The following is a 21,638-nucleotide window of genomic DNA, read 5'->3' on the forward strand; positions in this document are numbered from 1 at the left end:
TCCAAACAGGCAAGCCAGACTAAAGGTGGGAGGGAAGAGAGAGAAATTACTTGCCCAAGGTCACATGCAGCAAGTGACTAGCAGAGCTGGGTTACAGCTCATGTCTCCCAAAGGCCAGTCCCTGCCCTCACTACTAACCCATTCTACTTCTTTTGTACCTTGCCCAGCAACTTTCCTGGGGTGATACAGGGTGAGCAGCTGGTGCAGCCATTTTAAGCCATTAGACATCTACAAGTGTGAAAGTGTACAGGGTGCCCTGGCTTGCTCAGAAGCCATTTTCCAGTATAACAGTCCTTAAACAGCTGGCTGATCTGGATACATGGGCAGACAGCCTTCAAGGAAGAGTGATTTCTTTCAATCCTTTTCTAACAGCCAGGCATGCCCAGCTAGCACAGGGTGGCTCTGAAACTCTCAGGATTTCAGGGAGTGACAGATTTGAAGGACAGAGATGTTTTAAGGAGCTCTGGAGTCATCTTGTTTTATTTTTTGACATTGCCGAGCTCTGGCCGAGTGATTTGGTTGCCAAGGAAACCAGTGTGAAGGTGCATAGGATTGCTGCCCATATTGTGAAGTGTGAGAAATGCCTGTAATCATCAGCCCCGCATTCCCAGCTGGAACTCTGCCAATTACCACCAACCTCACCATGCAGTTGGCAGGACAATAAGAGGAAAAATGGGGGAGGGGCACCCAACAAACAGCAAGTCAAGCATCCGCGCCAGCATTGGGAATGGGGATGCCCAGATTAGGACAGCAATCCAAGGTTATCAACTCACAGCAAGAGATCTCTGCATTAGGACAGGTGACAAATTCATCCCTAGCTAGCAGCCATGGACAGTAGCCAAGACGCCTGCTAGAGCCTCTACCTTTTTTTATTACCCCCATCATGAGAACTCTATTATGGTTGGCAATTTGCAATAATCAATTTGAAATCACACTTTGATTAGTTAATGCACATTTCGTTGATCTCTCTAGATAATTTGATTCAGTAGGGGATTTTTCAGTTTTTAAAACTGTATTGCAGCTGTAATCATATTAGTGCATGTGTGTATTTGGGGGTCTGTGTGCACACTTCAAAGAGTGGAGGCCAGATTCACACGTGCATGGGCACAGGGAGGTGCAAATTGTGAAAGCCAGCACAGCCCCTGGGTGAATTTAATCCGGTGTGCATACCACAAGTCACTGACACACAGCATCATGATGTTTTGAGTGATGCAACTGCATGGTTTTGCAATTGCACATCATGCCATGATGTCATATAGACATTGCTTGGGCAAGCTGAAATTCTTTTGGGGATGTAAATGAAATGCCCCTTCCATTTCAGAGTCCAAGACACATTGGTAGAGTGAGGCAATCTTTCTCTGCTGCAGCTGCTGCTCCTTAGGCTGTCTGTGCTCCATGAAGGACTGAAGAGTGTGAAAGCGATCCCTAAAGCATGAAAAGTTGAAGTGTTGGCTGCTGAAATATCAGTAATTCACAATAAGGTTTGGAAGAAGTTCCAAGTGGGTAGAAAAATCTTCCATTGATTTTTCATACTCACATTGTAATGAAGTACTTTACTTTCCCAAGGATTCTCACTTCAGTGCATGTATGTCACTCCCTCAGCCATCCATAAGAGATGCAAACACACTTCAAGTGGAGACCCCAACCCCTTTGGAATATCATTGCCAAGAATGCAAAGGTTTCATAAAAGAAAATGCAGCATTTCCCTCCTTAACACTATTGTAACCCACAGACTTCAAACTCCCCTCAGCAGGCTACGTCTTCCTATTAAGTATACCATTCCCTACGAGGGGGATTAGCAGTAACTGCTGACCAGTTCACCTATAGCAGTGCAATGGGTCACCCCCAGGCAGGTTATTAGCCACATGTCCAAGCAAAATTACTAGCATCAGCTTCCTAGCGCATACCGTGCCTCTGCTGGTATTAGAGTTGAGAGGCATCTTAAGCCATTAGCTCCTAATGCCCACAGTGCTGTGTGCTACACAGAAACAACTCAGGCCAGCACTCAGGCTGCACACTCAGGTCTGCAAACTGCATTTTATCAGACTAGTCATTGAGAAGTATAAAAAAAAGCCAAGGAAAGGAGAGCATTAATAAGGAAAAGGTCACTAGGAACCTCAGAGAAGGATTGTTCTGCAGATCTCATTCTGCCTGAAGAATGAGATTTGTCCACCAGAAGCAGTATCTAAAAATGCCTTCTTTCACCTCCAGCTCACTAAAATACTTCATCTCTTCCTCATGGGCAAGGACCTAACCAGTGATCCCTGCATCCATCCACCTCCAGGTAGGACTACAGTAATTCTTGGTATCTGAAGCTGAAGTCATCACACCGGCTGCAGCTGGTATGGAATGTGTCTGCCCATCTTCTCCATCGTTTCAGCTGCCATGAACATATCAGGCTCATGCTCAAGTCCCTCCGCTGGCTCCCCACTCAGTGTCCAATACCAGTTTAAGCTATTGCTTCTAATATACAAAGCAATTAATGAATTAGGCCCAACTACATTAAAGACCAAATCTAAATCTATGAACCACTGTGACAGTTGCCCTTCTCTGTGGGAAATCAGATCATAAAGCCCAAGATGAAGTCCATGATTGCTTGGGACAAAGTATTCTCAGTCAAGGGGATCTGGATATGGAACAAGCTTCCAGAGGAGATCAGGCAAATTCAGTCTGACCAACTTTGGGAAATACTGCAAAACCTTCCTCTGTGAAAAGGCATTTCCTCCCTAAAAAGTGACAACATTGGCACCTCTTCTACTCAAAACCTCCAAACACACACTAAAATACCTGAAACAAAATTAACTTTAAAAAGGTAAATTAATCATTTTAAAATAAAAATTAATCCGATCCCATATAGAGGTTTTACTCCCAGAATAGAGATGTGGCACAGACTCTAGGAAGTCCATTCGGGACGTCTCTATTGCTAATGATTTTATGTGCAAAACACTTAGATACCAAGGTGATGGACTACAGTATAAAACCATGAGATGGGCAGATTTCTGCCAGCTTTTGGGCTTCTAACTATGGTGGAATATTTTCTTTAGCATAGCTATCCTTTTGCTGCCCCAGCATAAAGGGGTGCTCCGACTTTTCTGTAGCACATCTTACTAGAGAAAAAAGCTCCTGGGTTCCTCTCCTCCAGTTCACCATGCCAGATGCCTCTCTGCTCACTCTCCACTCTCAGTCCCATTTCGATTCTTCAAGTTTTTAGGAGGGGTTGAGTTTTAAAAGATTGCACTGGAAATTTTACACTGTAATGTTTTAGCTTTATTTATTTAATTGCTTAATTTTAGCTGGACAAGTTAATCACTGTCTCCTTTTCCCCACCTCTTCATTTCATATCCCTTCCCCCCTCTTTGTTCCATTCCCTTCACTCCCCCGTTCATGCTGTTCCAATTCCTAGTCACCTTTTCCTCCACACCCTAGCATTTAATGTCTCCCCTGTATATTCCTCGCCCTCTAGGACTCTGGTGTCGCTGTTGCCACCAGACCCTCCGGGTAGCTTCCGTTGCTTCTCCCCTTTTTACATAGTAGTGACCCCACTGGCTTGTGTTTGTCTGCAGGAGTGCACACTGCTCCTTTTCACATCATAGAGTTTGGCTGTCTAGCCTGAGCCATTCCTGCTCTGTGCCAGAAGGACAGTTCTTGGAAGTAACATGCAGCTGTTCCCTACTCCCCTTTCCCAGTGCATCTCCTACCAATGAGGCCAGGATCTTGCCCACTGCATCCAACTATCCTCAGCTCCCCTATGAGCACTTAAGCTCACTCATACATATGTTAGAAGGGGGGAAAATGCACAAATCTGTCATTTAAAAGACATTATGCATCCGGGATGTGCCTGCAGCATGCTTTGGAGAAAGCCGGCTTGCTGCAAACCACATTACCTGGCTGGCGCAGTAATTATGAGCAGTATTTACAGCCTTCATACCATTTTAATGTTGTTTTGCATCTGCTATACTTTCACTTACAGAATAAATGTAGTAAGGAACATCTGTTTTCTACTGTGGTCGAACACGACATTCCCAAGCCAGAGATGTCCCTACCATTTCTGTGGGCTTTAATTATTTTAATTATCATAGCAGGGCCATCTCCCTACAGCAACAGGTACAAGCCCTAGCCTGGCTTCTTGAGCAGATGACATTACCTAATGGTGTTCATTTTTATTTTGCTTATTACAATAACATGTGGAAGAAACAAAGAATTCCCAGTGCAGATGTCAGCTCCACTTTGTATAAATAGGCAGTCATCATCGGGGGTGGGGAAGAGACATCAGAAGGAAGAGGAAAAAAGTCACAGTCAAGGTCTTATCCCAATTGACAACAGAGAGCATGAGGGGGAAAGAAGGCTGCTTGTGAAAGAACAGGCAGCCCTCAGCGTTCTGTCATCTTCACTCACAAATAATATCTATACAGAAATCGGTCAAAGAAATTTGACCGAAAATGGAGGAAGTTTAAAAGGTCCTGATGTCACCTTCCCAACTTTCAGATAAAAGTACCCAGCACCTGAAAAGGTTCAGAGGGTATAGTGAAGGGCAGGAGACATGACATTCAAATTACCAGAGGGAAGAGGGTGTCCTTGTGCCTAGACCAAAAGCCAGGGAGTCAAGAGAACTTTTCCTGACTCTTTCCTATGCAACCTTGGGAAAACTACCTAGTTTTTCTGTGCCTCAGTCTCCCTCTTCAGTAAAATGGGAATAATGCTGGTTCATATCACAGGAATGCTGCAAAACTTTCATTTGTGTTTGTACAAGGCTTGGAGATCCTTGCCTGCCATAAAAGGGCAAAAGTATCTTTATTACTCTTCTTCTTAGCAGTTTCTTATGGTCATGCAATTATGTACATCTCCCTAAAAACAAATGCAATTCTAAAATATCTGTATGGCAAAAAACATTCAGATGAAGACAGCTACCTGAAGTTGTACTCACGGTTTGGGTGGCTGCACTCTGATTTGTACTCTTAAATTGGGTAATTGCCTATGCAAAATTGTGCTACCTGCTAAGCCTCCCCTCCCCAGCAGTATTTTAAAAAACTGCAACAATGAAGAGCTACAAGTGATGGAGTGGAAAGTACAAGCTTAAGTGGAATGATGCTAAACCAAAATGTGACAATGCTTCCCAGTCTCCCATCCCAAGGGATGCAGGACTATCCACTTTCTAGACTGATTTTGGTTTAAAATGGGAGCAACAATTGTCTCTAGGCAATTATTGTGGCACAAGATCTCATTCCCTTCCCATTCAGTCTATTTGCTATGAACAAATGTATCATGCAACCAACCCAAAACTGGAGCAAACAGAGGCAATTAGGATTGTTTCCAAAGTTGATTCCTGAAATCACCTTACAGAGTTCTCAACATCAACACTGCTGCTCCCCCACAAGCCTGGAGACTTTTTAATGCGTCCAAATTATCAGCATGAAGACCCTACTGAAAGTCCTGCCAGTTGGCCAGGTGCGTGAAAGGAAAGCGATGAATTCATCCATGTTCTCTATCATCATATTCCATAACGGCAGAGGTACAAAACAAACACATTCTATACACTACAGACACCATCCCCATGTGGATTCTAAGGAGATTATAGAATAGCATTAAACTAAATTGCCTAGGAGATCACCAAAACCTCTCTTCCCACCAAGTTTAAGGGGGAGTGTTGTCTCACTTTCACAAAACGTCAGTATCTTTTACTCCTATTTAATTTGTGGACAAGGAGAACCCTCGAAACAGCAGGTGGAGGTACGGAGAGGGAGGGGGGGAAGAAGAGCAAGAGACAGGAATATTCTGTTTAGACACGTTTCCTTTGCAGGTTTATTTATTTAGTTACTGTTCACAAGCACCAAGCCAGCATCTTAAGAAAGCCTCAGACATGTTTAGCATTAGCCACAAGAGGGCTCCCTAGAAGAAACTGCTGGAGCCAGTGTGCTGTTTCTTCACCTAAACTAGACAGCTTACTTTCTTCCAGTCCAAGGAATGGTGCACCCTAGGAGAGCCCTCTCCATTGGCACATTTCCATAAGGTGCAAATTATCTAAGGGTTAATAAATCTGAAGCAGAGAAGGGGGTGCCACCAAAATCTCAGACCTGAGCTTTCCCCTATTGTGAGGACACTTGGGTTTTGATCCAAATTTGTGGCCAGTCTTCCGTTTGAACATTATTTTCTTCAGACTCACTTCTCTATAGAATATGAGCTGAAAATTTCATCCATAGATTTCCATGCCTTACAAAGGAGAGGAAACGGAGGCACAGAAAAGGGAAGTGATTTGCCCAAGGTCTCCCACCAGGTCAGTGGCAAAGTGAAAAAATAAAACCCAGGTCTTCTGTCTGCCAGCCACATGCCCTATCCACTGGTTACATTACGTCCCCTCCATCTGCAACATAACAACAAGCCCGGTGTTTCACAGTGATCCCTGTCTAAGCCTTGGGGATCTCTCATCTCTTTTCATCCTCTTCCCCATACTTACAATGCACTCACCTTCCAGGCTGGACTAGGTGTTCATCTAGAGTAGAAAAATTGCACCATGTAACTAAACCAATTTTAAAATCTATGCATTCACACTGGAACAAACCTCTAATATAGATGCACTTAAGCACTTTTAAGTCATGCTTATACTGGCTTAGGTTATTTTGGAAACGGAATTAAGCTAAACTGATCTAAGGACACCCACGATGGGTAGTTTGCACGAGGGTAATTGTATTGATTTTATTACACTGGTGCTAGTTTTCCAAATGCAGACCAGGCTTAGCACTGGCAGAGGGTTCTGCAGGTCAAGAATGAGGTGCACTGGGAATGATTTTCTGGCTGCCACAGTCTGTAACTGCAGAGGATGCTGTACTTCAAGGATAAGGTACATTGGTAGAGGTGGGGCAGGGGCTGGTAGAATGGAGCACAATATCTTGGAACGTGGCAAAGCAGGATGGAGATGCATTGGAAGAGCTGTGGAAGCTACTACAGTGCCTGCTGTGGCACCACATATTGAAGATGGGAGGATTGCCTCTTTTTAATGATAAAATGCAACATGTATTTATTGAGGAAACCTAACCACTAAAAGGCTACGCTGTATTGTAAAAGCAGTGTAGTCTCGTGGACAGGGCATTAAACTGGGAGTAGATAGACATTGACTATTCCCAGCTCCACTGCTCACCTGCTGCATGGCCTTGAGCAAATCACTTCTCTACATGCCTGTGTTGCCCCTCTTAGCATTTATCTGTTGGGCTATTTAGACTGTGCCCTTTGGGGACAGGGACTGTCTCTCTGTACATATACAGTATGTAGCACAATGGGGTGCTGATCTCAGGGAGGGTGTCTAGCTGTTACTATATTAATTATTATTCTTTGCATTAAGCAGCAGCTGCTTCAATATGCATTAGGCAATCTGATCTACTCTGGAACATAATTAAGCAAGAGAGCTAGGGCTACACAAGTTGTTGGGGTTTTTTTAAGCCAGCAGAAGGCTCTTGGGTTTATTTAGGTCAATTAACTTCAGCTTTCAAATTAAGTTCTCACGTCATTTTACAAATAAGCTAAAAGCAAAGCATAAAAAGGGGTCAACTGAGGAGAGAGTTGGCTCAGGATTTCTAGACCGTGAAGCTGCTTAAACCCAAAGGGTGCAAACAAAATTGAGATGATCAGACAGGAACGAGGATCAGCCAACAATAGCTGCTGCTTCAGATATTTGGTTTCCTCGCTCCCTACACTGGATTTCCGAACCAGAACAGGACAGTTGTTAATAGCGGATATAAAGGAAGCCATCTGCAGTGCACAGCAAGATTTTATTGGTCCTACGATACCCAGGAACTATGCTACATATTCTTGAGCACCATCTACTGGCACTTTATCTATATATTATATCCAAAACACTATGTTAAAAGACCATTAAGGTTGTAAAGTCAGACACTCAAACTTTAGAAATGGAGGAAATAAGATTGCCTAAGCAATCTAAATTCAGCCTCCTTGGGCACGTGTCTTAATTACATTAATCATGTCATTTTTCCCACAGGACCTGCCTCATTCAGGACACAGAATGGACAGAGCTCAGTCAGTGAATCAGGGTTGTGAAGCAAAGGAGGCAGTTACGTATGGGACTCTTGCCTCATCTGATGCAGAAGTTGTAAGATGTGTAGTGAATGAGGCAGGGAACTGAAGGAAGAGGAAGGATAGTCTCATGGGTAAAGCAGTTAAGGAAGTAACTTGGGACATGAAGAGGCAGCAATGGCACGGTAAGCCAAGAACAAGCTGAATGCAGGAGAAATTGCCAGGGAACTGTATACAGAGCAGGCTGCAAGAGAAGCCAGGGAAATGCCTGTGGAACAGAGTATGACTGTTGGAAGCTACAGCTGGGTTCAGGTCTGTGTGGAACTTGTGGGGAAGCAGCAGGTATTGGTCATGGAACCAGTACAGAGGGGCCCCAATGAGATATCACTAACTGAGCCAGACCTGAAAACCTGCAAGTTCCCACAACTTCAGCTCATAGGCCCTGTAAGCACTAGGTCTGGTGGATCCCAATAACAACTCAGACGTGGCAAAAGCAAAAGGATATTTTACTAGTGCTGGCACGAAAGGGAAAGGTTGTGAATACTCTAGGTCCAGTGGCTTAAAACAGTTCTCTCTCAAAGTGAAATAGTAGTTCTTTTCTGAAGGCTAAGGCTCTTCAGGCCTAGTGATTGGAGTGTCCTCTCCAGTCCAGTCTTCTGTTAATACCAAATAACTTGCAGGCTTCCAGGCCAGGATCAATTAGTGGGGTGTGTCTCATTGGAGCCCCTTTGTTACATCTCCAATAATTTCAAAAGCCTAGAGGTGGTACAGCTTCCCAATGAAACGATAGCAAGAAGTTTTTAACATGTGAAAAATGACATATTTCTCCTCTAACCTTGTTCTCAGAAATAGCTGAACCGTTTTTGCTGAAATTTTCAAATAAAATTCAGCCTAAGACAGACATCCAAAATTGAAAATTTCAGCCCAAATGGTTAAAGTTTGGCAAATGTGTAAGCAATGAAAAGAGGTTCTTATGATGGAAAATGTCAGGCAATCTGAACTATAGGCATTGCAGCCTGTGCTGCCTATAATGGGACAGCTCTCATTTACAGATCATTCCTGTAACAACGGTGTCTCCTAGAACAGCGAGATGCAGCTTCTGGCTGTCTAACCACATCTGGCTCCATTTGTAGTCTCTCCAAGGGTGGGATGCAGCAGATGCCCTGAAGGAAGATGGCCATTGAAGAGGAAGCATAGTCTAGTGTGGAACTCAGTGAACTGGGTGTATGTTACACATGTTAGCAATCCCACTGGACACAAGGCACTGCAGTGTTACCCTTCGGTAAACTAGGCAAGGCCAGCCACAGGAGGGATTATAGCACTGACTGCCCTACCTACTTCCCCGCAAAAAATACAGGTGGCCTGTCTCCACTAGGATTCTACAATGGTTTAGTGAACACATGCTATTTAATTCATGGTTAACAATAAATAAACGAACACCCCCTTTTGGCAGTGAAGACAAGGTTTTAGGACACTCTGTCCCCGTTGTTCTGAGAGCAATACAGAGAGATGCCAAACCACCACACCTCCCCGTGGCTGCAGTGAAATTTATGGGAGCGTAGCATCTCACAGGAATGAAAATGCACACACACAATCTATATACTGGGATATTATTATAGTGCATGATTCTTCTCTCCCTCGTACCAGGGTTACTCTGGTCTAACTCCATTGACTTCAATCAACATAGAAATACTGGGACTGCCATACTGGTCCATCTAGACCAATGTCCTGTCTTTAGCCATGCCAGGAGCTTCAGAGGAAGATGCAAGAAGCTCACACTGAGCTGATGGGGAGGAATGTGCCTCTGATGGAGGCCTCATCCTAAACCCCAATAGTTAAAAACTGGTTAAAACTTCACTTTTCAGGACTTAATCTCCCTTCCAATAGTGATTTGTTTGGGGAGATTTTTAGGTTTTTTGTTAGCAAGAACTATAACAATTCTGGATATTCTTATTATCCATATAAAGTGTCCAAACCTTTGAATCTTTTAAGTTCTTGGCTTTAGCATCTGATGGTAATGAGTTCCACAGTTTGCTTTTGTCACACAACATGAAATTATTTTTTTTTAAATCAGTTTTGAGTTTGACATCTTTTAATTTCATTTAATGTTCCATTGTTCTTGTGATGAGACAGAGAAGACAAAAGCTCCCAGGATACCTCCTCTTTATCATTCATTGTTTTATATACTGGTGTCATGTTCCCTTTTATTGGTCTCCTTTCTAATCTAATCCCAATCTTTTCAATTTCCCTTTCTAGGAAAAATTTCCCAGGCCTCTAATCATTCCTGTCATCCTCTCTGAATCCCTCTAAGTCTGCAATCTCTCTTTTGAGGTGGAGGGATCAATACTTTACACAGTATTTCAGATGAGGCTGATTTAGGTAATAGCATCATAATTTTTTCCTTATTGTTCTTCATCCCAATCCTTACGGATGACATATTTACATTTCAGGCCACAGCCGTATATTAAATAGAGGTCTCCATCGAGCTGTCCACAATGGTATCCAAGTCTCATTTGTGAGTGGATACAATGAAACTGACAGCCCTGTGAGGTGTAGGCATAATACAGCTTTTTCCCTCTAATGTGCACATTTACTCCCAATTTACATTGACGGAAGTGAGAAGTGAATCAGGCCCTTGGAATGCTAAGTCATCTCTGCAAATCACAACATCTAGCAGCAAAAGCAGCACTGGGACCAGTGTGCGGCAATCCGAGATAATGTGTCACCTTACCTGACTGAGAAGGACTACAGACTCTTCTCTGCTGATCTTTCCATGCAGTGCCATTCAGACTCATCCTCTCTGTAGGCCCCTGAAGTTCAGTGGTGCCCCTAGGAGGAAAGAAAGGAAGGAGATCGTTTGGTTTAGCAGGAGGGGAAATTTTAGCTGTTAATAATGTGGCTAAAATTCTCACAAACTGCACTGACAGCCACGTCATGTGTGTGTCCAGTCACAGGACTCCTTTCTCCACACACATCACTCTGTCTTTTACTCATTAGCACTGCCCATGAACAATTTTTCACCTGGGCCCTGATTCCACAAGATTCTTAACCATATCCTCAACAGCAGACACATGAGTAGCAACGATGTCATCAGTGGCGCTGTTCATACGTTTAAGATTAAGCGTGTGCCTCAGTATTTTGCTGAATTGGGGCCCTAGGTCCACACCTCCTTCTATGTTGTCATAATAGAAATAAAGTTCCTGGCACTGGAATCCATTCATCTTCTCTCACGTGTTAAACCACTCACAAGTGTCCTTTGTTGTTCCACTGTATGTTATCTGCTAAGCAGGACTCTGGGTGGAGGAATGTTCAATTACATAAAGATCAGCTAGAGTCATGGGGCATAGTTTGACTTCTATATTGGGGCAGGGGGGAGAGGGGCTGCTCCATTCAGGCCAGGAGGCTGCATGGGGGGGAGCAAATTCTGTGCCTGCCCAAGGCTTGAAGATCTGCCAACCCCCCTGCAAAGTACATCCATGGCTAGAGTCACTGTAAAAATGCCCTACTGCCAGTCAGGAACACTGGATGTTTCTATTTCCATAGGAGAACAACCCATTCTAATCTGGTATCCTCTCTCAGGTGGTGGCTAATGCCATATGCTTCAGAGGATAGTGTAAACCCCGCCCCCATAATATCCCTAATTGCAACACTCTGTCAGAGTGAAATTGATTCCTAAACCCAACTAGTGATCAGCATATGCCTTGGTGCTTGAGAATTGGTAGACCTTATAATTTTCCATCTCACTGTATCCTCCAACATCTGACACTAATGTTATTTGTATACATTTCTAATATTTAAAAAAAAAAAAACTCTTTCAAAGGTATTTGGCTTTATAATATCAATAAAACCCTGCAGCAGCAAAATTTCATAGATTAATTGTATGAGGCATGAAAATGTGCCTCTTTTTATGTGTTTGTTTCAATTTAATTTCTACTTGTCCTCCTTGTTCTTATTTTATGGGTAAAGGTAAACAGGAGCACCTGACTGGCATACTGCACACCATTTGTTATTTCATAGGGCCACCCTTTGTGCCTCTTTCCCATTCCTAGGCTTTGACTCTTTCATCCCCTGAAATCTCTACTCCTGTTTTGGGGATCCTTCGGCCAACAATGGCTATTTTTACTAGACAGCACCACTGGCTCAATCATGTTAGATATTTGAATGATTTTTCCCTATAATCTCAAGAGGGTAGAAAAATTTTAACCACTGTGTACAGTCTGCTAAAATGTACTTAAAAAGTAGGGTACACACGTTTTTGGTTGGGAAAAAGGTCCAACTGAAAAAATTAACCCAAACGGAACTTTTGGTATTCCCAAGAGTGTGGTTAACTTCTTTTGTTTGGCAGAACTATGGGCATCTTTGTACTTTATGGATTTGACCGGTGACAGAAGTACCATGAGAAAGACAGTTCTTGGGAAATCTCTAGCGCAATGAAGCTTGGACAACACTACACACAGGTGAACAAACATTCAGTTGTGCTTAAGCAAACTAAGTGGAGAAAATACTATGAGGTTCCTTTCCCCTTTCTTTTTATTTTAAGGCACAAAACAACACACCTCCATTTCCAAAGGATTCCTTCATTCATCATACAAACAGATGAGCTTCTTTCCTAGTATCCATTGTCATGATAAAAGATCTCATACTCCCATGAACTGCAGACACAGCTGGTGAGCAGCAGACCTCAATGCCAAGATCAAGCTTCCTCTCTCAAAATATCAGCCGATGAGTATTGAAAAATAAATCCCGTGCCTCCAGTTTATGAAAGCCCTCAGTACAGTCTTTCATAGAAGCCTCTTCTACACACTAGAATGGGACTCAGGAGAACTGGGTTCAATTCCCAGATTTGCCACTGACCAGTCACCTCACTTCTGCATATCACAGTTTCCCCAGCTGTCAGATGGGGATAATGAGACATGCTCACCTTTTTAAAGTGCTGTATGAGATCCTAGGATGAAAGGCAGCATTCTAGGGATTACATCTGAAATTTAATACAACTTTTATAAAAGATAAGAGCACACTCTCAGCAACAAAACAAGTTTCCTCTTTTCACATAAACTGAAACCCAGTGCAAGAAGTCTAGGTTAAACCCTATAGAAAATAGTTAATTAATATCTCTTGCTGAGGCCTAATTCTCTTTTCAACATGTGGCTGTCACTTCCCTGTCATCACAGCTGATTTACAATGGGGTTTAATTAAATCCTCTGTACATTATTCAGCATTCTCTGAAGACAAACACCAAAGCGGCCACGGGTATTTAAAATGTCACCTGCTGAGATGTATCATCTCCTCCTAAATAAATATGACAGTGATCAAACTTTGGCTAATTACAGTGACATCGTTATTTGTTTGTATGTTTTAATATTTAATTGCTTTCGTGTTCATCCAATTACAAAGCAACAGCAAATAGAAATTAACTTTTTATCAGCGTGTTCCCAGCCCAGCTAATCAGCACTTCAAAGGCCAGACACAATAGGAGGCCATCCAACCTGAGAGAACTTTACAATAGATTCTCTGCTGAATGGACCATTCTATTAAATTAAGAGAGAATTGTGTTCTTCAGCAAGTCCCCAGCTCCCACCCAGGCTCATTCTTACATGGCCTTTCATGGATCTGTTGTCGTATCGGTGCAGTAGGATTGTAAATTGTTGGTATTGTTTGTGTTTGTTCGTTCATACAGGGCTTTTGACCGCATGCTGCCACTGCGTGACTGACTAAGGTGACAGCACTTTATGTGCACCAGTACAAAACAGATTATGTTTGATAACTTGCTATTTGTAAGCCAGTAGCACCTAGAGGCCCAACCAAGTTTGTGCACATACAGGGCCTAGCATAGAGTGAGAGGCAGTCCTGTCCCAGGGAGTTTACAATCTACACAGACAAGATGCAAAAAGGAAGTGGTATTACCCTCATTTGCAGATGGGGATTCAAAAATGGAGAGAAGTGACTTGCCCAAGATCACTAAGGCAGCCATAGAGAGTGAAGAATTGAACCCAGATCTCCCGAGTTCCATTCCAGGGCCTCAACCCCAAGGTCATTCTTCCCCTTCTTCACGTATAAGGAATAGTACAGTTATGATTACAGACAGTTCCAGTGATAACTTTCTTTTTAAAAAATCCTCCCATTGAACTGAACTTTTCCATCTTTCAACTCAGTTGCAAGGTGATCTTTTGTATTATTGGAAGTCTGTTGAAAGTTTGTCAGCCTTTCTTACTTTACATCATGTTATAGACCAGTCAGCCTAACTTCAATATCTGGAAAGATACTGGAGCAAATTATTAAACAATCATTTTTGTAAGCACCTGGAGGATAGGCTTATATGGAATAGTTGGTAACATTGCAGCTGGAGCTGGACTGGAGTCTAATAGCACTTTGGAGGACAGGTTTAAAATTCAAAATGGCCTAAACAAATTAGAGAATTGGTCTGAATTCAACAAGATGGGAATAACTGGCTAGGTGGTTTGGTAGTAGTGCTGAAAAGGATCTGGGGGTTATAGTGGACCAGAAACTGAATACAAGACCATCAATGTGATGCAGCTGCAAAAAAGGCTAATGTGATTCTGGGGTGTATTAACAGGAGTGTTGTATGTAAGATACAGAAGGTAATTGTCCTGCTCTCTTTGGCACTAGTGAGGTCCCAGCTGGAGTACTGTGTCCAATTCTGGGCACCACAATAAGGATGTGAACAAATTGGAAAGATTTCAGAGGACAGCAACAAAAATGGTAAAAGGTTTAGAAAACCTGACCTATAAGGAAAGGCTGAAAAAACTGGACATGTTTAGTCTTGAGAAAAGAAGACTGAGGGGTGGTGACATGAAAACAGTCTTCTACTATGTTGAGGGCTGTTATAAAGTGGTTGGTGATCAACTGTTCTCCATGTCCACTGAAAGCAGGACAAGACGTAAGGGTCTTATTCAGCAGCTGGGGAGATTTAGGTTAGATATTAGGAAAAAACTTTCTAGTTAAGGGTAGTTAAGTTCTGGAATAGGCTTCCCAGGGAGGTAGTGGAGTCCTCATCATTAGAAGCTTTTAAAAATAAGTTGGAAAAACCACCCATATGGGCTGGTCTAAATTTACTTGGTCTTGCCACACAACACAAGGGGCTGGACTTGGGGGCTTCCCGAGGTCCATTGCAGCCCTTCATTTTTATGAATGGGAAAGGGGAGAGAACTGACAATCACAGATAGCTGAAACAAGGGGTAATTCTGAAACTTGAAGTCTGAATAGTGTACCTTTTGCAGTACAGTCATGAGCAAGTAGAGGGGAGGGGAAATGCAGATTAAACTTGCCTGATAGATTAAAAAAAATACTCTTTGCTTTTTCTCCTGAAAAATGTCCACTGTTACTAAGGCCAGTGCAGTGCCATTGGTCCCAGAAATGGTTGAGAATGCTAGTGGAGCAGTCTGATGCTTTTAACACTGGGTCATGTAGACCCTCTTTGAATAAGTTTAGATGACACAATGATTTAAAATGCTGGCAGCTGCTTGGAATCCTGTCTACATTAGGGCTCCCCTGCTACTAGCCACCTGTGAAATCTGAACTGGTTTCAGCAACAGTGAGAAATTTTTTTAAAAATTTATTTTTTGGCTGAAAAAGAAGAAAAAGACGAGAGCAGACACAGCATGAGCAAAAGAAGTCAGTCTCCCCTCTGCATCAAGCTTGCAGCTGGATGGCAAACAGTTTATATTTTCAAAGAGTCTTGTGTGGAAAATGATTAATCCCAGTTGGTTTTCCTCTACAAAGTTCCTAACAGCAGCAGGAACTTGTTGCAGAGAGAACGTGACTCAGGATTGATCAAGGAAAGGAGATAAGTAGCACAGATGCAAAAAAAAAAAACCAATCACAAAACAAACCAACAAAAAACTGGGGAGACTAATGCAACCAAGCAGCCACACACATCACATTAAAGATGATCTCTTTGCATTCTGTCTTCAGAATATTGGCCTATTATTACTTCTTCATAGTCTTGTAGGTGCCACAAGGAAGGTCTGGAGTTAGGGTCAGGAGACTTTGCCACAAGGTGAATCAGGATCTTAAGAAATGGTGCACAAAGTAAACAAAATTTGAAAATCCTTGTTTTAAATTTAAAACACACAAAACAGATCACAGCAAGTACAATAGTATTGGCAGTCACCAGATGGCACCATTCCAGAAAGTACAAGTTTTGTTTAACTGAAATATACAGGCAGTGAGACTTGGAAAAAATGCCATGTTGTCTGTTGTGGTCCAATTTATGTGTGAGAGAAGCAGTGGTAGACCACCAGTAAAGTGTATTCATTACCATACCAACAGTAACAAGTCACCCAGACCAGATGGTATTCGCCCAAGAGTTGTGAAGAAACTCAAACATCAAACTGCAGAACTGCTAACTGTGGTATGTAACCTATCGCTGAAATCAGCCTCTGTTCCAAATGATTAGAGGATAGCTAACGTAATGTGGATTTTTAAAAAAGGCACCAGAGACTATCCGGGCAATTACAGGTTGGTAAGCCTAACTTTAGTACCAGGCAATTGGTTGAAGCTATAGTAAAGAACAGAATTATCAGACACATAGATGAACACAATAGGTTGGGAAAAAGTCAGCATGGCTTTGGTAAAGGAAAATCATGTCTCACTAATATATTAGAATTCTTTGAGGAGATCAACCAACACATGTACATGTACTTGAACTATCAGAAAGTCCCACACAAAGGCTCTTAAGCAAGGTAAAGAGTCAAGTGATAAGAGGGAAGGTCCTCTCATAGGTCAGTAACTGGTTAAAAGATAGGAAACAAAGAATTGGAATAAAGGTCAGTTTTCAGAATGGAGAGAAGTAAAGAGCGGAATCCCCCAAGGATCTATACTGGGATGAGTTCTGTTCAATGTATTCATAAATGATCTAGAAAAAAAGGGGTAAAAAACAGTGAGGTGACAAAGTTTCCAGATGATACAAAATTACTCAAGACAGTTGAGCCCAAAGCAAACTGTGAAGAGTTACAAAGGGATGGCAGAACACAGAGTGACTGGGCAACAAAATGTCATATGAAATTCTGTGCTGATATATGCAAAGTAATGCACATTGAAAAACACAATCCCAACTATACATAGAAAATGATGAGGTCTAAATTAGTTATTACTACTCAAGAAAGATATTGGAGTCATTGCGGATAGTTCTCTGATAAACATACGCTCAATATGCAGCAGCAGTCAAAAAAACCCTAACAGAATGCTTGGAACCATTAGGAAAGGAATAGATAATAAGACAAAGTATCATAATGCCACTATATAAATCCATGATACTCTCAACACTTTGAATATTACATCCAGTTATTGTTGCCCCATCTCAAAAAGGGTATCTTAGAATTGGAAAAGGTACAGAGTAGGGAAACAAAAATAATTAGGAGGTATGGAACAGCTTCCATATGAGGAGAGATTAAAAAGACTAGGACCGTGCAGCTTGGAAAAGAGATGACTAAGGAGTGGATATGATAGAGGTCTATAAAAATCATAAATGTTGTGAAGAAATTGGATAAGCAAGTGTTATTTACTCTTTCACACAGCCCAAGAGCCAGGGGTCACCCAGTGAAATTAACAGGCAGCAGGTTTAAAGCAAACTAAAAGAAGTAGTTCTTCACATGATGCACAGTCAACCCGTGGAACTTGTTGCCAGGGGATGTTGTAAAGGGAAAAATGTATAACTGGGTTCAAAAAAGAACCAGATAAGTTCACGGAAGATAGGTTCATAAATGGCTATTAGTCAAGATGGTCAGGGATGCAAACCCTTGTTCTGGGTGTCCCTAAACCTTTGACTCCTGATCTAGATGGACCATTGATCTGAGCCAGTATGGCCAAAACATACATCATGTTACAGTTAAGGTTTGAACACATCCATACAAAATTTAAAAAAATACCTAACACATTCTCTCTCTCTTATACACACCTACTATCTTTAAAAGCAGAAATACTTTCTATGCCCAGAACCCAAAGAACCTTAACTCAGCCCCTGTAAAAAGACATAATTACAGAGTCAAAATAAGCAAAATGAGCCAATCACACAGATTTCTCACAGAAATGTATATAAAATGTAAACATCTTTGTCCTTTTTTCAGTGGTTGTAAAAAGTCTGTCCTTTCACACAACCAGAGACAAAAAATAAAAAGATTCCTTAAAAATTCAAGATTATCTAAATGTGATCTAACGTTTCTTGTAACATCTGTTACTTGAGTATATTCCAGTAAAAACAAACAAACCAACCCACCCACACATACAAACTTGGGACACAACCCCTTAACTCAGAAGAGCAGAAAACAAGTTACAATAACCATCTTTCCCTTGCCTTAGCCAGTCCACAATGGTCACTGAGAGAATCAACCCCAAATTCTTGTACTGCAAGACCACATGGAAAAAAAATAATACACAAGACACCTTCATCTGGGTTGCACTTTAACAGAAGACATTAACTCAGAACTCATACTTATGCCATGAGCACCTAACAGATCCTATACTTATGCTTACCTCATTTGTAAAGCACTTTGATATCGAAGGATAAAAAATGCTTTATAAAAAGCTAGGTATTATTAATTATTATTATATACTTCAGTGCAGATGTGTCACCACTATATTAGAATTTTTTCCTCACTTCTTTCAGGCTTTACCAGTTTGGAAACAGACAGCGGACAATGGTGAAGTCCTATTTTAACCTCAGGAGTTGTGCATCTTTGTTAAAGTTCATGTGTTGTACCATTTGAGGGATTTCTGTATTTGAATTCTAGACACAGGCTCCTACAGTGGTGTATGGAGCTTCAAAAACTGTGGTGACCATGTGTACAAATGGCAACTTCAAGGTCTCGAATATTCCATGCGTCAGAGTTCAAAAGATTTGTCAGTTGCTAGCATTACAGCTGGATCTGGACTGCAGTCCAAAAGCAAGGAAGAACCGTGTGGTGTTGGATGGGTCGTGTAGAATAAAAAAAGCTGGTTGGAAACTTTTTCCATTGGAAAATACTGATGAGTAAGGCTAAGACGTAGTCATAGTATTTTTAGTAAAAGTCATGGACAATAAACAAAAATTTATGGCCCATGACTTGCCCATGACTTTTACTAAAAATACCCCATAGTAAATCTTAGCTACTCTTGGGGCACCGCTGCTTTGGGGAACCCTGGGGGCTGACAGCTAACCCCTGCTCCGGCAGCAAGGGCTGACTGCCCCCAGGCCCTGCTGCTCCGAGGCCCCTGGGGACCGCTCTCCGATGGCCTCCAGGGCAACCCCCTGGGGCTGCTGCTCCTGCTGCTGCTGCTCAGGCCACCCCTGGCACCACTGCTTCCCAGTGGTCTCTGGGGCTGCCATCAGGGCCACTGAGGTCAGCCACACTGGCCACTGCAGCTGCAGAAGTCACGGAGGTCATGGAAAAAAATCACAGAATCCGTGGCTTCCATGACCTCCGTGACAGTCTTGCGGCCTTACTGATGAGTCAAAAGGATGACTTTTCTGTAAACATGTTGCTTTAGACAACCTTTCATCTCCAGTAATTCCACGCAAGCTCTCTTGATACAACAACACTCTCTTTGGGGATGGTTTATTATAAAACATTGTGCACATAGTTCAAAATGTAAGTCCCAAACACACACAGTTCACTTCTCATTCCAATGCAGTCATTCAGCTCACCTGGTGTCTCATCTCATGACACCCATATCACTCCTCATATCACACACCAGTGCCTTTGACCACGTCCAGACTCTGACAGTCCTTCACTGTTCTTGTACCAGCACAACCACACTAGCCCCACTGGAACATAATCCCACTCTTCCCAGTGGAAACCCCACCACCTGTTCGCTGGGAGATCATCTTTGCCAGGGGAACATCCCTCATTCCACATGGCCCTCTTGTGGTTCCTCTGAGTCCAGCCCTGGAGATATCAGAAGATAAGGTCCTCTGCTGCCCCCCTGCCTTCAGCCCTTCCCAGCCATCTCCCTTCTGCAGCTCCTCCTGCCCTTCGCTCTCAGGCATGAGGACACTAGCCAATAAAACCTCTTGCTGTTCTCCTACCTTCAGCTTTCTCCCAGGTCCCAAACATACAGTCTCTGGCAGCTCTCTTCTGCCCCTGACTCCCATTCAGGCAATTCCAATTCACCAGGCCTCTCACTGTCTCTGATTCTCCCTGGTCCTTTATAGGCCCCAGGTGCTGCCACCCTACCCTCTTAATTGGCCAAATGGGAGCACCTGTCCTGGCACAGATGAGATGGACCTACTTTATTTGTAAGGGAATGTAGCAAAATAAAAATAAAATGCCTAATTGTGGTGAAAAAAAAAGACATTTACAGTCCTGAAAGACTTAGAATTTCTCTCAAGAGCCAGGTGATTTGGACTCAGAGGACTTGATCAAAGTGCTTAAAAAGCACTACATTCCCCAAACAAACTCCTTAGCTGAGAGAGAAAAATTTCACTTAAGAAACCAACATGAAGGAGAAAATGTAACCACTTTCCTGGCTAACCCTAAAAAGCTACCCACTACGTGTCATTTTGGTAGCCATCCATGAGAAGACCTGGAGGATCACACTTTAAGAAAGATGTGAACAAATTGGAGAGAATCCAGAGGAGAACACCACAAATGATTATAGGTCAGGTTTTCTAAACCTCTTGAAGAAAGGTTGAAAGAACTGGCATAGTTTAGAGAAGAGAAGGCTGAAGGGGGACATGATAACAGTCTTCAAGTATGTAAAACGTGGTTATAAAAATAATACATGGCATGTGTTTCTATTGGTACCCCATGCTTTCCACTTACATTGTTTCACTGGGGAGTCAGACAATAAGGAGAAAAAGTTCTGTGCTTAAACTCTGTCCAAGCAACTGGATGGTTCAGCAAAAGTAATCATCAGGGAAATAGTTAGAAATAGTGACTTCAGTGTGCCACTAGGTTTCAGAGTTAACACACCATTACTCTCAGATCACAGCAGTCTGAGCTATTCTGGCTGTCTGCCAGCAGGCTGAAAAGAATACCCTGCATAACTTCACCATCAGAAGAGATGGAAATTTTTAATGAAAGCTCAGTTTTGAAGGTGACGAGATGTACCACTGTAAAGCCTGTTGAGATACTCTTTGTAAGAAAGGTGCTACATTAAGTAAGGGCCAGATCCTGGGAGGTACTAAGCAACCTCCGCTTCGGTTGAGCAGAATCCAAGTTCAAAAGAATGAGCAGCACCTTGAAGCACTGGGCCTTGAAGCACTGTGACTTTGATGTTTATTCACAATCAAAAACGTATTGGCAAAACCACAAGCCAAGATGCAGAACAGATGGGATTGTCTTCCAACACAAAAATCAAAGCAAGGGGTTTGCATGCAAGCATATTTGCAATTCTGACAGTCTAATAGGAAATGGCTCCTAATGGGGGAGGGGCAGGAAGGAAATATTACAGCAACATTATTTTGTTACACTAATTACCAATAATGACACATACTAAGATACCAACCACAGTCAATTCATTTTAAAAGCCATATAATAATTTTTAGGATAAGGAATTAATTTTTACAGCCACTGAAGCAGATTTACTTATACAGTAATGCACTACTGTAGTACAGATTTATTACAAATTAAAATTTCCTAACTCAAGTGGTTGACTTGAAGAGGCTCAGCACAATGCAA

At 42.3% G+C, this 21,638-nt stretch overlaps 1 protein-coding gene across 3 annotated transcripts in view; it reads right to left on the reverse strand.

Moving 5' to 3' along the window:
* Positions 1-21,638, reverse strand: part of TNRC6C (trinucleotide repeat containing adaptor 6C) — a 555,652-nt gene that overhangs the window by 502,610 nt on the left and 31,404 nt on the right. For all 3 annotated transcript variants that reach the window (XM_067547642.1, XM_067547643.1, XM_067547645.1), the window contains exon 2: positions 10,754-10,851. In XM_067547642.1, coding sequence (XP_067403743.1) covers positions 10,754-10,807 — 54 coding nt within the window. In that variant the 5' untranslated portion in view covers positions 10,808-10,851. The remainder of the gene's footprint in view (positions 1-10,753; positions 10,852-21,638) is intronic.

The sequence above is a fragment of the Emydura macquarii genome, unplaced genomic scaffold (assembly GCF_026122565.2).
Source record: "Emydura macquarii macquarii isolate MOO-44397 ecotype Brisbane River unplaced genomic scaffold, CSIRO-AGI_Emac_v2 contig_1230, whole genome shotgun sequence".
Lineage (NCBI taxonomy): Eukaryota > Metazoa > Chordata > Testudines > Chelidae > Emydura > Emydura macquarii.